Source organism: Pleurodeles waltl, chromosome 12 (genome assembly GCF_031143425.1).
Source record: "Pleurodeles waltl isolate 20211129_DDA chromosome 12, aPleWal1.hap1.20221129, whole genome shotgun sequence".
Taxonomy (NCBI): domain Eukaryota; kingdom Metazoa; phylum Chordata; class Amphibia; order Caudata; family Salamandridae; genus Pleurodeles; species Pleurodeles waltl.
The window spans coordinates 668,070,253-668,086,534 of NC_090451.1; the positions used below are offsets into that span (position 1 = coordinate 668,070,253).

Genomic DNA, 16,282 nt, shown 5'->3' on the forward strand with positions numbered 1-16,282 from the left:
TAATCTATTCTTGAGTTATGATGTTGGTGCTTGCAGATTAGCATAGTAAAACCTGGAGCAACACATTCTGAAGTACCTGCGTTAAGCCTTTTTGCATTCCACTATGCGGTTCCAAGAGAGAACAGATCACCCCACTGCTAAGTGAAGCATCAAGCTCATACTGGTAAGACATATCTTCTATATACAGACTAATTGCAACCCAGTAATGATTCTGGAGTCATGTACCCAGCCCGCCTAGATAAACAGGTTGTAGGTTAATTGTAAAAGGTAGGGTACAAGTTACTTAGTGAAAGCCCCACAGGAGCAGTGGGTTCTCTGCTCAGCGCACTCTCTCTAACAACTGGACAGGGACATCCCAACATTCTGTGACACAGCTAAGAAGAGCAGGGACAGCACGATAAAGACAGATTATAACACATCTCATTCCTTTAGAAAAGTATAGTAAAAGCTTAAAAAGCTAGGTCAAAAGCTACTTTGTACAAGCCTGGTAAAATGTCCATGCAAAGATTTCACTAAACCGATGCACATGTAACCCCAAATTAGCCACACATACGTGGCGGAAACCCCATACAAAAGAAACCGTTCATTACACAAATCTCAACTTCGTGGAAGACCAGAGGAACACTGCCTCCTTGCTCACAGGTACATACACAGCTTCCAAGTTCTCTGTTGCACACTCTTTAATAACTAGGAGCATGTAGCTTTACTCTCTCCCTCTATTGTGTCGTCTGGCAAGACTAGGAAAATACCTTAGGTTTTTACCCTCTACTGCACTTGCACACAGGGCTGCTGCATTTAATCACAGGACTAGGGACGTACACTGCACTTAACTTCAACCACAAACCCTTTCAGGATCAGGAAACATTAATGTCATGCCCTGTACTGCACTCAATCGCAGAGACAGACACTGCGCCTATCCTCCCCTGCAAACTCTTGGAGGACTAGGGACATGCTTGCTCTCACAAAGGATCATAGTTCTGCAGTCATCCTTTACTGCGCTCTTACGCAGGACCAAGACTGGGACGCTTCATACACTGCTTGGAGTCTTCGCATATCCTCGTCGACAGTGTTAAAATTGACGAAACTTAGTAGGGAGCATTTGGATAGACAAGGTTGAGTGGATAAACAATGTGTAGGTTTATTGTAAAAGCTAGGTTATCGGTTACTCAGTGAACACCCCACCTGAGACAGCATCCTCTCTGCTCAGCGCAATATAGCTACATAGCTGAGCAGGGAAGCAATGACAGGAAGCAGATTATTATAATACATATCCTACCCCTCGAAGGTAGGTTACAAGATATTTAGCAAATGCCCCACCAAAAGCAGCGTCGTCTCTTCTCAGCCCAGTCTTACCTGCCAGGCTAACATTTCTGCAGCAATCTCTTACCTGGCAAAGGCAGCAGATTATAACCTCTTCCTTGGATGTGGTTTCGTACCTTGTGGAGAATAAGGATTTAGGTATAGTGTACCGTGTGTGTGTGTACGTACCGTGTGTGTGTGTGTACGTACCGTGTGTGTGTGTGTACGTACCGTGTGTGTGTGTGTACGTACGTGTGTGTGTGTGTGTGTGTGTGTGTGTGGGGTAACCTTTCCTACTATTCCTGATTTTTGTTGGAAGTACTTAATTGGAAAGGAATTCGAGTCTACAATGGTCGCTGGTCTGTATCTGAAAGTCCTGTACATGACATTCATTAAGGTAATGTCTTGCTAGCAGAATACCTTTAAAATAGAATGGAACTTTATAAAGGGAAGAAAAGAAAAGGGAAGTTACAATTATAATACACAGAGAAAATCACAAAGTGATGTCCTCGTCCTCGTCTTGTGTCGAACTGCAACCCTAAGTCACATTGTTTTAATAGATTTTCCGATAATTTTTAGCCGGAGGTCAGATACCAAGCAGTGTTCAGGAGCTTGTAGATATTGTTGGGTCTACTTGGGTTTCCTGTGTTATCTCTAGTTCAGTCAGTGCAGTGGACCAAGAATTACAAAGTTGCTGTGAGAACTCTGGTTCTCGCTTTCCGTGCCTTCTGGCTGTAGGTGCAAACTAGGCAAGTCAGTCGGCTGAAGGCCCTGGCTACTGGGTTTTAAGTTGGTACTGTCCAAAAAATCTCCGAGGCTAAAATCCTTCTCTCAAATACAAAGGGCCCCCACCCAAGTAACGCAGAGTGACTCGAGTGCCAAGCAGTTCTCATGGCTGTTGCTGGGGGCAGGATGTGTGTGTGTGTGTGCTCGGGATGCAGATCATTAGAGACCAGCTGATCTCATTTTTAAATGAAGTAGATGTACTAAATTATAACCCACTATGGCGATGTAAGGGATATAAACTTAGGTATCCAGTATCTAGGAAAGACCAAGTCGCGACTAACAACCACACAGGGCTGGACTTTGGAATTTCTAGTCTGGAAGCAATGGCCACAACCTACATTGGAGAACAAGCGCCTGCTGGCTCTCCATTCAGCAGCAGCCAGAAAAGCGTTGTCTATTGGTGGTGTCACAGCGCGCAAATCCAAGGATGGGAAAAGCAGGGGTTCATCCTTATGACCAAATACTGGGAAGATGATGAGCCAGTGCACTGCAGGTCTTAAAAGGGTTACCTTTCATGGCTTGGTCTGATACTGTTCATTCAGCTCAGTGCACATATCACAGCCTTCTCTGGTGCTGTCATCGATACAAAAATGAACTGGATCATTCGGCAGCTTTTTTCTTTTTTTTTTTTTTTTTTTTTTTGTGTCTCTTTCAGAACTGTTGGAAATCTCACACAATTCTGTTTGTGCGTATTTTACTTCGTTACTCGGTCAGCACCTTTTGATTTTCTTGCTACTGCACGAAGTTTCACCTACCGTAAATCAGAGTAAACTGCACCTGGTATACAATTTGCACAAGGCAAATACTGTCTGACTTGGAACCCCGTTTTAATGTGTATCCAATTTAGAATTAGGGTTTGATTGCAACAAAAGGTCTAATTTTCGGCCTTCAACAAATTAAGGGGAACTTGTGGCTTTAAATATTTGTCACCCTGGTGGGTAAGTGGTCTAACTAGAGCTAGTCCTCTACGTCAGTCAGGATGTGAATCTCCGGATAGCCATGGCTGATGGTCACTCACCTCTATGTGCCCCTATTCTCTCATACTGTGTAATATCCTGCAGGCTTCACTGTGGTAAGCCAAAACAATGTATTTATTATTTTACTGGCGAAATTTGAGATCTTGCCAATAAACAAGTCGAGTGTTGTACACCAGAGACACTCTGTTTGGTTCAGATCCGCTTGGAGATTCTATGAACACATCCTTTTTTTATTTTTTATTTTGTGATGAAGCAACACATTTTTTTCTCCAAATCTGGTTTAGCTGTCTCTAGTATTTCCCTACTTAAAACAGTGTCCGTCATCTTCTAGCGATAATTTTATAATCGTATGCTATGGGAGGAATCTGCTATGCCAACAGACCTAAAGGGGACCATTGAAAATGGCTACATTAAAATATTTGCTCGTCTATCTGCAAATTCAGACATTTCATTTATGGTCATTTGTTTTGCAAGTGTCTGGTTGCTTCACTACTTTGGTATTTTACTTGTAATTGTTACCTATTTAGCATGTCGCCCAACTTGATATATTAACAAGTCTCCTATTACATTGGCATTTGTTGCAGTTTATATTCCTCGGGGTATGTGGCTAAGTCCTGTTTAGCTGAAGTTATCTGGCAGGTGTTGTTGTAGGTAATTGTTTGATATTTGAAAGGTCTGCCAGAGTTCATAACTCTGACTAATTCAGCAGTCACAAGAAACTCTGAGAAAGAGCTGGTGGACATGTAGCTGCTGTGGAAAGAAATTACGTCTTCACTCTCTTTTCTGTCTCGAACAACCAGTTCTAACAAATGATGCTGGAGACCCTATAGAGAATTGACCATTGGCATCAGATCTCAGAAAAATGGGGCATTTTGCTCTCGGCTCTTAATGACCTTTACATGAATGTAAAAGTAGTTCTGTATCTCGAGTCGAAGGTTGCCTTGAGGCCAAATGGGCACTCTGCATATAACCGAGGAATAACCTCTTCACTAACGTGATGTACACCGGTTTACACTGATCTATAATCTTTACGTAAGTCTTCTTTCAAAACTTACTCATAATATTGAAAGACTTAATGGCTTCATACACATACACACACACACCATCTTTTATGAGCAGCCATCAAAACTTCATTTTGAAATCTTTGTTCTTAGGAGCACTGAGTTGAGTATAAGAGAAGTAGGTGCTCATAAAGTCCTGCAATCCTTAAACTCAACACTGCTGCCTTTTGCTTTAACTCCTACACGGTTTTCTGCCACTTGATTCACAGTGCTGATTTTGTATCTGGATTATTTTAGCACCATTTATGCTTGCACCTGCTGGGTGCTTTTTGTTTTGGCCTAAGAAATCCCAATCCGTATCTTTGTTTTTTGAGCACTGATTTCTGGTAAGAGTCTTTTAGGCTGTTATGCCCAACATAAAAAGGTTTGAAGAGGCGGGCCCCTTTATAATGTGGGAATTACAGTCAATGATCCTCTGACAGCATTGACTTGGCAAGATAAAACTCACTTAGGATTGAGTGTTGCCATATATAGTTGTTGAGAAAGGTGATCAACGCTTTACTTTGTGACTGAAGTAATCTACACGTACACGCGCCAGGTCTCCCCAGTAAGATTTTCATTGTGGTATAAATCCTTCATAGAAATGTTACGGTCGGTTTTGTGCTGTTATAAAGCAAGTGGAACTAAATCTATATAAAAATCAAACTAGGATCTCTGGGATGGTTGTGCCCACCACCTGCTAGGATGATGTAGCTGTACCCTTTCTGTTGTTTCCACAAATGGATGATCTAAGTTCTCATTGGTCCTGAAAATACCACGTTTATGAATTCGCCACTAATGATTTCAAGATTAATTTCCCACCGGTCTCCACAGTATAGTCTGTGTTCCCACTGGTAATGTATGTGCCAGGCCAACTTCCTACTGCCTTCGCTAGTCTGTGTTTGCCCTGTGTCTTCTCCACTGGTGTACGGATAGACACACTCTTGGTGTGGTTGCGGTCCCATTTGGGACGTTCCTAGAAGGCATGAATTGGATTCTGTGTGGCAACTTTGTATTTCTTTTTTCTTGCAAATATCAATTAGATTGTTTTTCCTCCATGTCTTATAGTGTTCTTAAAACATTATGAGCCCAAATAAGTAGTCTGTTGCTGGTGTTCAGGGTATAATGCAAAACGTAAACGTGCTCATGTTCTGGTAACTGTGGACACCAGAAGGCCCTCTTGCACTATTTGGAAATCACTGATGCTATCCAGAGTATATTTGGTGACAGTATTGCAGCATGAAACACCTTATCGAATTCTCTCATTTCACTTTTGCTAGGGTTCTCTATAAGTTCTCTGTCACGCTTAATTTCTAATTCTTATTCAAACCTGTGTTTTACATTTCTTTTTTCCCACACTGTAAGTAAGTTTATTTCAAGCCGTTGCAGTGTGGTGGCTTCTTTCAAAACACTGAACACAGAAGGGTTTACATGATACAACTTTATGAAACAGCAAGGTGCATTCATCGGTAGCAGCAACTTCAGGATCAGTAGACTGAAGGATTGATTGTGCAGCACTGGAAACGCATATTGGCATTGAGCCTTACCGGCGAGAGCGAAGTGCAGGAGAGCACCGGTATCATTTGCCTGCTTGCTGTCTCATTCATTGTGTAGCTACATACAGGAGTTTCAGCTATATCCCTTGCAACTCCCCAATGGCCAGCACAACTTTCTACTTTGTTTCTTTTTTTACCTCCAATCATTGCCAACTCAGTTGAAACAATACATTTTAAGTAGGAATACCACCCAAGGCCAAAGAGCTTCTGAAACTAGTTTCGAAGCAGCTAATGGAAACATTGGATTAATCATTAGCTAAACAGAGGCGCCGGTCGGCCGTCTGTGCTTCCTTGCACTGAAATGCGCGTAACCGCAGATGTTGAACAACATTCTAAGCCTACAATGTGGAGTGTGTGTGGACAGGTGTAAGGTCTAAGCATGTCCCGGTAACGAAATAACCGAAATAACATTGTATAAATTCATTTAAACCACACTATAGAATTTTTAGATTACGTTTTGAAATTAAGAAGTTCAAAATGAATGTGCTATCTGAATGTGAATTTTGAATAGAAAAAGTAAATCGAAATCACATTTGGAATGCACGTGTGCAGTATGAAATTTCAAAATGATACGCAGGATGTGGAACAAATAAGAAAATTAGCTGGTTTTATGTGTGCTCTCTCAAACCAGAATATGAAATAGATTTTAAATGCTGAGCACCTTTCCACAGTGGTGTAACTTCCTGTGTGAAGCGCTGTAATCTTTGGCACGGCCGAGTCTCCAGGCTAATCACCCGTGTGTTTATGGAAGATCTTTCTTAAGCCCTATAATGTTTTGTATGTGGAGCTTCTAGATGTATTCAACATGGTTCCAGTATAATGCTTTGTTCTAATTTTATTGGTGAGCACTTTTACAAATGGTGTTTGGCTTGGCTTCCAGAGTTTGCCTCAGAACACGGGGAGCATGGAATCAAATTAATTAAATGCTCATGTGAAATACACTTTAATTAGCAGGAACATTAATGTCTTGAGTAGGTCTTGCCTAAGGGCTAGTTACATACCTAAGCGAGTAAACTAGAGTAAGAAGGCGATCGGAAGTTCGAATCTACTAGGTCTCTGATGTTTCCACTGTTGATGGAATGAGGGCTGGGGAATTGGAAGAGTCTGGCAGTGATTGGGGCATCCAGAAACGTTCCACGAGGACGTGCTTTAGGAATGTCCAGTAAGAGTTAACCCAGAATAATCCCATCATATCTCTATGAAAGTTGCAGTGCCGGGAAGAGGGAGCTTCTGTATTTAGCATACTAAAACAAATTATATTACAGAACCAGCGACTTTTCTGATAATTGGCAAAATCATAAAATGGAATCCATTTTGAATGTCTGTTTTAATTTAACGTAAACAATGTACTTCTTTGCACTTGTTTACATTTTTTTCCCCTTTAATTTGTTGCCTTGCTACACAGCGTACAAACGTGCTGTTCTGGCTCACAGAACATTACTTTAAACTTTTGAGAACAAAATATTTCGTTTCTGTGGATGTAGATTTTTGAGTTTCATTCCCAAAGCTCAATATTTTCCTAATAAATGGAGCAACAGTTTGTCAAAACTACCTTTAGCTGATTTGCATTTGGAAAGTGAAATGTATGCAAAATTAAAGCTAAGTTTACATTTATGATATCCTGGCAATATGAACACCACTCAGAGGTTCCACTATTGATCATTCCAGTGATCCAGTTAAGAAGCTTTTGAGCACCTACATGTGGGACTTAGGGTCACCTGTGTTATGTAATGGGTCAAAGGTTTTGTAACATTAGCTGACCTGGCTAGCATTTTGATGAAACAAAATTAATTTATGCATGCTAGTCTGTATGGCAAATCAAAAAAGGGTATAAAAGTACTTTTAGATGAAAAAAAATAAGAATTGATGATGCCCTTCAAAAGAATATGTTGATTAGTGTTACTACTCACAATCCAAAAGGTGAGGGCAGTATTCCCAACAAATGTAAAATGCTGTACAGTAAGCAATCAGTAGAGGCTTTCTTATGAAGGAACATGCATTTTTTTTATTTCTTTATTTCTAACAAGTTCTGGCTCCACAGAGAACACAAAATCCATGTTTAAAAGTATACAAATGTTTACTTGTCAACAAAATCGTTTTTGTTACTCCCAATTTCCTAAATTAGTCGGTTAACTACGCCCTCATCCCCCCCCCCCCCCCCCCCCATCATAACAAGTAAAAAAAAGAATAGTTTGTGCATTTTTAAGCTGTCCCTGTAATCTTGTTTAGCCAACTAGGTTAAAAGTGCCAGTGGTAGCCCTTCCCGTGTCCATGACTTGGGTTTGCAAAGAAATAAAATTATTGTTCCACTTCAATTATGTTCATGATCAGTTTGTTGCCTTCTCAAACTTATTTATGCTGATATGTTTTCGATGGCTGGGATGTCCTCATGTCGATGATGATCCATACCTGGAAGTCAACTTGTGCCACATTGGAAATTATTCTTCAGTCTCTGATCGTGGACTCTCAATTGTGGAACTTTTTATTCTGCCACTGATGCAGTTTCTGTCAGACCTGGAACCCATTGATTTTTAGCGCCTAAGAATTATTGCTTGACTGAATCATGGTGTTTGGAAGGGGGCAGGTCAGGGTGTTCGTTAATTGGCAAACCTTAGGGTACGGAAGCCTCACTTGAGGCAGGAAAGTACCTAGACTCAAAGATCTTCTGCTCTGCAGAGGGAGAGTAGAGCTGTAAGGTATTCACCGCTAGTGTTACTCTGAAACAAACAAACAAAAGCAAGATTAAGTTTGTGGACTTCTCAATGACCCAGGCCTTGTGTCTGAAGTCAAATGTCATGTCTCAGAACTTTATTTAGTTTTTAGCCACAGTTTATTTACTCATGAGACATTGGCCTTTGTTTTGTAAGCATGGGGGGGGGGGGGGCAAGAAAAAAACTACCCATCTGGTGCTCTAAGTAGTAATATGCAATCTTTAGCCGGGGGCCTTAGGGGCACATCCGTTGGTGAAAATGAGCCTTAAGGATTCAAATCTTGTTGTAACTCCTATAGATGCTTACCCATCAATGGATACATCTGTCGCGTCTGAAGTTAGAGAGCTATGCGAACCCCAGGGACTGGTAACCAGAGACCAAAAAACCCTCAAAATATTTTATGGCTTTTAACCGCCACAAAAAGGTAATGCAGAAGATGCTTACTAACTTTTAAGTACACCAGCTGTCAAAAAAATAACTTCTGGAGCATCTGTAAATGAGACCCAGGAAACCGTCTTTACTGAGTCCAAGTTTCCAGAAAGGAAGGGTGTTCCGCTACAGGGTTCATTCCCCAAACAGGCCCTATATTGAGGTACAATGAATACTGCAGATTCCCATTCTATAACGCTAATAAAAATACAGCTATTGTACAACATATACTTATCCACATATTTAGAACGCCATAGCTAAGAACAACCAGAACTAAGACAAACTCGTTTTATGAGCACAATAGGGAATGAGGCACTGACCTCTATCATAGAATACAAGGACTTTCCGAACTTCTTCCTGAACTCCGCCCTGATGCTTAGAAGGTCTGTTTCACTCCGTGAGATCATGATCCTGTTCACTGTACTCTCCTTGGTTCCAAGTCCCTGATTATAGGAGGAATACATTCAGAATTTTTGAATATGTCAAACCGTGCAGATTCAAGGACTCTCATCAAAAAGAGGCTTGCATAAAGCACCAAGACACTATGACGGGACAGAGAACCATTTAAATTAGACTAAAGGAAGGTCAGTTCCATGCCAGATTTCCACAACATACACACGCAATAAGTTAAGTAGCCTCTCTAGGTGAAACTCATTTACATAGTTGCGGATTATACTGAAATGTGTCTTGGCTTCAGCCGTACAGCGACTTAATTTTAAACCCCAATACATGCAAACTCTGACAGACACAACTTTAGTGAACTGTGTTAAGAGGAAGACAGCTCTGTGATGAAGAGAATATAATAATGCCGTATTTTGTTCTTATCTTGAAGGAATAGAGAAACACTAAAAGCGAATTCCTCCTATTGCAAAACAACAAAAATAAGAAAAAAGTTCTTCCCTACTAGATGCAGAGCTCAAAGGGACATGGAAGCATGTTTCTCCAACCTGGCTCCCAGCATCGTACTCTGTGTGAGAGACCAGGAAAGAGAAAAATATACGTACAGCGCAATATATGTGGTGTGTACCACTCAGAGCCACCAATGAAGACAATGTAGATACCTTGCTCCCATGTTACCATTCATCTTCAACTGCTTTATGGGTGGGTGTCCAGTTTGATACCCAACCTCAACATAATTGTAGAAATTCTAGACTTTTGTTTGACTGTGCTGTATTTCGGTCAATGTCTTTCAATGCAGGCTGGGTGCGCACACTAAAGGTGGTGGATGTGGCTACACACAGTAGCAAATAGTGGAAGGTATTGGAACAGGAGCAAAGTTGGTGTGCGCAAGCACTCTGTAAGGAAATGCCTCCTTGGCATGGTTACCCCCTGACTTTTTGCCTTTGCTGATGCTATGTTTTGATTTGAAAGTGTGCTGAGGCCTGCTAACCAGGCCCCAGCACCAGTGTTCTTTCCCTAACCTGTACTTTTGATTCCACAATTGGCACACCCTGGCATCCAGGTAAGTCCCTTGTAACTGGTACCAAGGGCCCTGATGCCAGGGAAGGTCTCTAAGGGCTGCAGCATATCTTATGCCACCCTAGGGACCCCTCACTCAGCACAGACACACTGCTTGCCAGCTTGTGTGTGCTGGTGAGAACAAAACGAGTAAGTCGACATGGCACTCCCCTCAGGGTGCCATGCCAGCCTCACACTGCCTATGCAGTATAGATAAGTCACCCCTCTAGTAGGCCTTACAGCCCTAAGGCAGGGTGCACTATACCATAGGTGAGGGCACCAGTGCGTGAGCACTGTGCCCCTACAGTGTCTAAGCCAAACCTTAGACATTGTAAGTGCAGGGTAGCCATAAGAGTATATGGTCTGGGAGTCTGTCAAACACGGACTCCACAGCACCATAATGGCTACACTGAAAACTGGGAAGTTTAGTATCAAACTTCTCAGCACAATAAATGCACACTGATGCCAGTGTACATTTTATTGTAAAATACACCCAGAAGAGGGCACCTTAGAGGTGCCCCCTGAAACCTAATCCAACTACCCGTGTAGGCTGACTGGTTCTAGCAGCCTGCCTCACTCGAGACATGTTGCTGGCCACATGGGGAGAGCGCCTTTGTCACTCTGTGGCCTGTAACAAAGCCTGCACTGGGTGGAGATGCTATCACCTCTCCCAGGCAGGAGCTGTAACACCTGGCGGTGAGCCTCAAAGGCTTACCCCCTTTGTTCCAGCACCACAGGGCACTCCAGCTAGTGGAGTTGCCTGCCCCCTCCGGTCACGGCCCCACTTTTGGCAGCAAGGCCGGAGGAGATAATGAGAATAACAAGGAGGAGTCACCGGCCAGTCAGGACAGCCCCTAAGGTGTCCTGAGCTGAGTTGACTCTAACTTTTAGAAATCCTCCATCTTGCAGATGGAGGATTCCCCCAATAGGGATAGGAATGTGACCCCCTCCCCTTGGGAGGAGGCACAAAGAGGGTGTACCCACCCTCAGGGCTAGTAGCCATTGGCTACTAACCCCCCAGACCTAAACACGCCCTTAAATTTAGTATTTAAGGGCTTCCTTGAACCTAAGAATTTAGATTCCTGCAACTTACCGAAAAAGAAGACTGCTGAGCTGAAAACCCCTGCAGAAGAAGAAAGAAGACACCAACTGCTTTGGCCCCAGTCCTACCGGCCTGTCTCCTGCCTTCTAAAGAAACCTGCTCCAGCGACGCTTTCTCCAGGACCAGCGACCTCTGAATCCTCAGAGGACTGCCCTGCTTCCAAAAGACCAAGAAACTCCCGAGGACAGCGGCCCTGTTCAACAAAGACTGCAACTTTGTTTCCAGAGGAGCAGATTTAAAGACCCCTGCAATCCCCGCAAGAAGCGTGAGACTTGCAACACTGCACCCGGCGACCCCGACTCGACTGGTGAAGAAACAACGCTACAGGGAGGACCCCCAGGCGACTCCCAGACTGTGAGTAACCAAAGTTGTCCCCCCTGAGCCCCCACAGCGACGCCTGCAGAGGGAATCCCGAGGCTCCCACTGACCGCGACTGCCTGACTCTAAAATCCCGACGGCTGGAAAAGAACCTGCACCCGCAGCCCCCAGCACCTGAAGGATTGGAACTCCAGTGCAGGAGTGACCCCCAGGAGGCCCTCTCCCTTGCCCAGGTGGTGGCTACCCCGAGGAGCCCCCCACCCTTGCCTGCCTGCATTGCTAAAGAGACCCCTTGGTCTCTCATTGAAACCTATTACAAACCTGACGCTTGTTTGCACACTGCACCCGGCCGCCCCCGCGCTGCTGAGGGTGTACTTTCTGTGTGGACTTGTGTCCCCCCCCCTGTGCCCTACAAAACCCCCCCTGGTCTGCCCTCCGAAGACGTGGGTACTTACCTGCTGGCAGACTGGAACCGGGGCACCCCCTTCTCCATTGAAGCCTATGTGTTTTGGGCACCACTTTGAACTCTGCACCTGACCGGCCCTGAGCTGCTGGTGTGGTGACTTTGGGGTTGCTCTGAACCCCCCAACGGTGGGCTACCTTGGACCCCAATTTGAACCCCGTAGGTGGTTTACTTACCTGCAAGAACTAACAATACTTTACCTCCCCCAGGAACTGTGAAAATTGCACTAAGTGTCCACTTTTAAAACAGCTTATTGTGTTTTATGAAAAAAGTATATATGCTACTGTGATTATTCAAAGTTCCTAAAGTACTTACCTGCAATACCTTTCAAATGAGATATTACATGTTGTAAGGAAATGCCTCCTTGGCATGGTTACCCCCTGACTTTTTGCCTTTGCTGATGCTATGTTTTGAATTGAAAGTGTGCTGAGGCCTGCTAACCAGGCCCCAGCACCAGTGTTCTTTCCCTAACCTGTACTTTTGATTCCACAATTGGCACACCCTGGCATCCAGATAAGTCCCTTGTAACTGGTACCTCTGGTACCAAGGGCCCTGATGCCAGGGAAGGTCTCTAAGGGCTGCAGCATGTATTATGCCACCCTGGAGACCCCTCACTCAGCACAGACACACTGCTTACCAGCTTGCGTGTGCTAGTGAGAACAAAATGAGTAAGTCGACATGGCACTCCCCTCAGGGTGCCATGCCAGCCTCTCACTGCCTATGCAGTATAGGTAAGACACCCCTCTAGCAGGCCTTACAGCCCTAAGGCAGGGTGCACTATACCATAGGTGAGGGTACCAGTGCATGAGCACTGTGCCCCTACAGTGTCTAAGCAAAACCTTAGACATTGTAAGTGCAGGGTAGCCATAAGAGTATATGGTCTGGGAGTCTGTTTTACACGAACTCCACAGCACCTTAATGGCTACACTGAAAACTGGGAAGTTTGGTATCAAACTTCTCAGCACAATAAATGCACACTGATGCCAGTGTACATTTTATTGTAAAATACACCACAGAGGGCACCTGAGAGGTGCCCCCTGAAACCTAACCGACTATCTGTGTAGGCTGACTGGTTCCAGCAGCCTGCCACACTAGAGACATGTTGCTGGCCCCATGGGGAGAGTGCCTTTGTCACTCTGAGGCCAGTAACAAAGCCTGCACTGGGTGGAGATGCTAACACCTCCCCCAGGCAGGAGCTGTAACACCTGGCGGTGAGCCTCAAAGGCTCACCCCTTTGTCACAGCACAGCAGGGCACTCCAGCTTAGTGGAGTTGCCCGCCCCCTCCGGCCACGGCCCCCACTTTTGGCAGCAAGGCTGGAGGGAACAAAGAAAGCAACAAGGAGGAGTCACTGGCCAGTCAGGACAGCCCCTAAGGTGTCCTGAGCTGAAGTGACTCTAACTTTTAGAAATCCTCCATCTTGCAGATGGAGGATTCCCCCAATAGGATTAGGGATATGACCCCCTCCCCTTGGGAGGAGGCACAAAGAGGGTGTACTCACCCTCAGGGCTAGTAGCCATTGGCTACTAACCCCCCAGACCTAAACACGCCCTTAAATTTAGTATTTAAGGGCTCTCCCTGAACCTAGAAATTAGATTCCTGCAACTACAAGAAGAAGGACTGCTGAGCTGAAAGACCCCTGCAGAGGAAGACCCGAAGACACCAACTGCCTTGACCCCAGACTTACCGGCCTGTCTCCTGCCTTCCAAAGAACCCTGCTCCAGCGACGCTTTCCAAGGGACCAGCGACCTCTGAATCCTCCGAGGACTGCCCTGCTTCGAAAAAGACAAGAAACTCCCGAGGACAGCGGCACTGCTCCAAAAGAACTGCAACTTTGTTACAAGGAGCAGATTTAAAGACCCCTGCAACTCCCCGCAAGAAGCGTGAGACTTGCAACACTGCACCCGGCGACCCCGACTCGACTGGTGGAGAACAACCAACTCAGGGAGGACCCTCCGGCGACTCTACGACTGTGAGTAACCAAAGTTGTCCCCCCTGAGCCCCCACAGCGACGCCTGCAGAGGGAATCCCCAGGCTCCCCCTGACCGGGACTGTCTGAACTCCATTTCCCGACGGCTGGAAAAGTCCCTGCACCCGCAGCCCCCAGCACCTAAAGCATCGGAACTTCTGTGCAGGAGTGACCCCCAGGTGGCCCTCTCCCTTGCCCAGGTGGTGGCTACCCCGAGGAGCCCCCCCCCCCCCTTGCCTGCCCGCGACGCTGAAGAGATCCCTTGATCTCTCATTGACTTCCATTGAAAACCCGACGCGTGTTTGCACACTGCACCCGGCCGCCCCCGCGCTGCTGAGAGTGTACTTTCTGTGCTGACTTGTGTCCCCCCCGGTGCCCTACAAAACCCCCCTGGTCTGCCCTCCGAAGACGCGGGTACTTACCTGCTGGCAGACTGGAACCGGGGCACCCCCTTCTCTCCATTGAAGCCTATGTGTTTTGGGCACCTCTTTGACCTTTGCACCTGACCGGCCCTGAGCTGCTGGTGTGAAAACTTTGGGGTTGCTCTGAACCCCCAACGGTGGGCTACCTTGGACCAAAAACTGAAAACTGTAAGTGACTTACTTACCTGTGAAAACTAACAATAACTTACCTCCCCCAGGAACTGTGAAAATTGCACTGTCCACTTTTAAAACCGCTTATTGTGTTTTATGTGAAAAGTATACATGCTAAAGTAATGATTCAAAGTTCCTAGAGTACTTACCTGCAATACCTTTCAAATGAGCTATTACATGTAAAATTTGAACCTGTGGTTCTTAAAATAAACTAAGAAAAGATATTTTTCTATAACAAAACCTATTGGCTGGATTTGTCTCTGAGTGTGTGTACCTCATTTATTGCCTATGTGTATGTACAACAAATGCTTAACACTACTCCTTTGATAAGCCTACTGCTCGACCACACTACCACAAAATAGAGCATTGGTATTATCTCTTTTTACCACTATTTTACCTCTAAGGGGAACCCTTGGACTCTGTGCATGCTATTCCTTACTTTGAAATAGCACATACAGAGCCAACTTCCTACATTGGTGGATCAGCGGTGGGGTACAAGACTTTGCATTTGCTGGACTACTCAGCCAATACCTGATCACACGACAAATTCCAAAAATTGTCATTAGAACTTGATTTTTTGCAATTTGAAATTGTTCTAAATTCTTTAAAGTCCTGCTAGGGCCTTGTGTTAGTCCCTGTTAGCATTCCTTTTAGAGTTTAAAAGTTTGTAAAAGTTTGAATTAGATTCTAGAACCAGTTTTAGATTCTTAAAAAGCATTCCAACTTTTAGAAGAATAATGTCTAGTACAGATATGAATGTGGTGGAACTCGACACCACACCTTACCTCCATCTCCAGATGAAAGAGCTAAGGTCACTCTGTAACATAAGAAAAATAACAATGGGCTCCAGACCTACCAAAGTACAGCTCCAGGAGCTGTTGGCAGAGTATGATAGAGCCAACCCCTCTGTGGATAACACAGAGGAGGATGATAGTGAACTGGAGGAAGAATCCCCTCCACCAGTCCTATCCAGGGAGAACAGGGCCTCTCAAGCCCTGACTCCAAAAATAATTGTCAGAGATGCTGGCTCCCTCACAGGAGGGTCCAGCCTCTCTGAAATCACTGAGGATAACTCCAGTGAAGAGGACATCTAGTTAGCCAGGATGGCCAAAAGATTGGCTTTGGAAAAACAGATCCTAGCCATAGAAAGGGAAAGTCAAGAGATGGGCCTAGGACCCATCAATGGTGGCAGCAACATAACTAGGGTCAGAGATTCTCCTGACATGTTGAAAATCCCCAAAGGGATTGTAACTAAATATGAAGATGGCGATGACATCACCAAATGGTTCACAGCTTTTGAGAGGGCTTGTGAAACCAGAAAAGTGAACAAATCTCACTGGGGTGCTCTCCTTTGGGAAATGTTCACAGGAAAGTGTAGGGATAGACTCCTCACACTCTCTAAAAAAGATGCAGAATCTTATGACCTCATGAAGGGTACCCTGATTGAGGGCTTTGGATTCTCCACTGAGGAGTATAGGATTAGATTCAGGGGGGCTCAAAAATCCTCGAGCCAGACCTGGGTTGACTTTGTAGACTACTCAGTAAAAACACTAGATGGTTGGATTCAAGGCAATGGTGTAAA

At 44.7% G+C, this 16,282-nt stretch overlaps 1 protein-coding gene across 3 annotated transcripts in view; it reads right to left on the bottom strand.

Annotated features, from left to right (window-relative positions):
• Positions 1-7,636: 7,636 nt before the first annotated feature.
• Positions 7,637-16,282, bottom strand: part of ANXA9 (annexin A9) — a 65,410-nt gene continuing 56,764 nt past the window's right edge. For all 3 annotated transcript variants that reach the window (XM_069218518.1, XM_069218516.1, XM_069218517.1), the window contains exons 12-13: positions 9,119-9,241; positions 7,637-8,375 (exon numbers count right to left, since the gene is read on the bottom strand). In XM_069218518.1, coding sequence (XP_069074619.1) covers positions 8,313-8,375; positions 9,119-9,241 — 186 coding nt within the window. In that variant the 3' untranslated portion in view covers positions 7,637-8,312. The remainder of the gene's footprint in view (positions 8,376-9,118; positions 9,242-16,282) is intronic.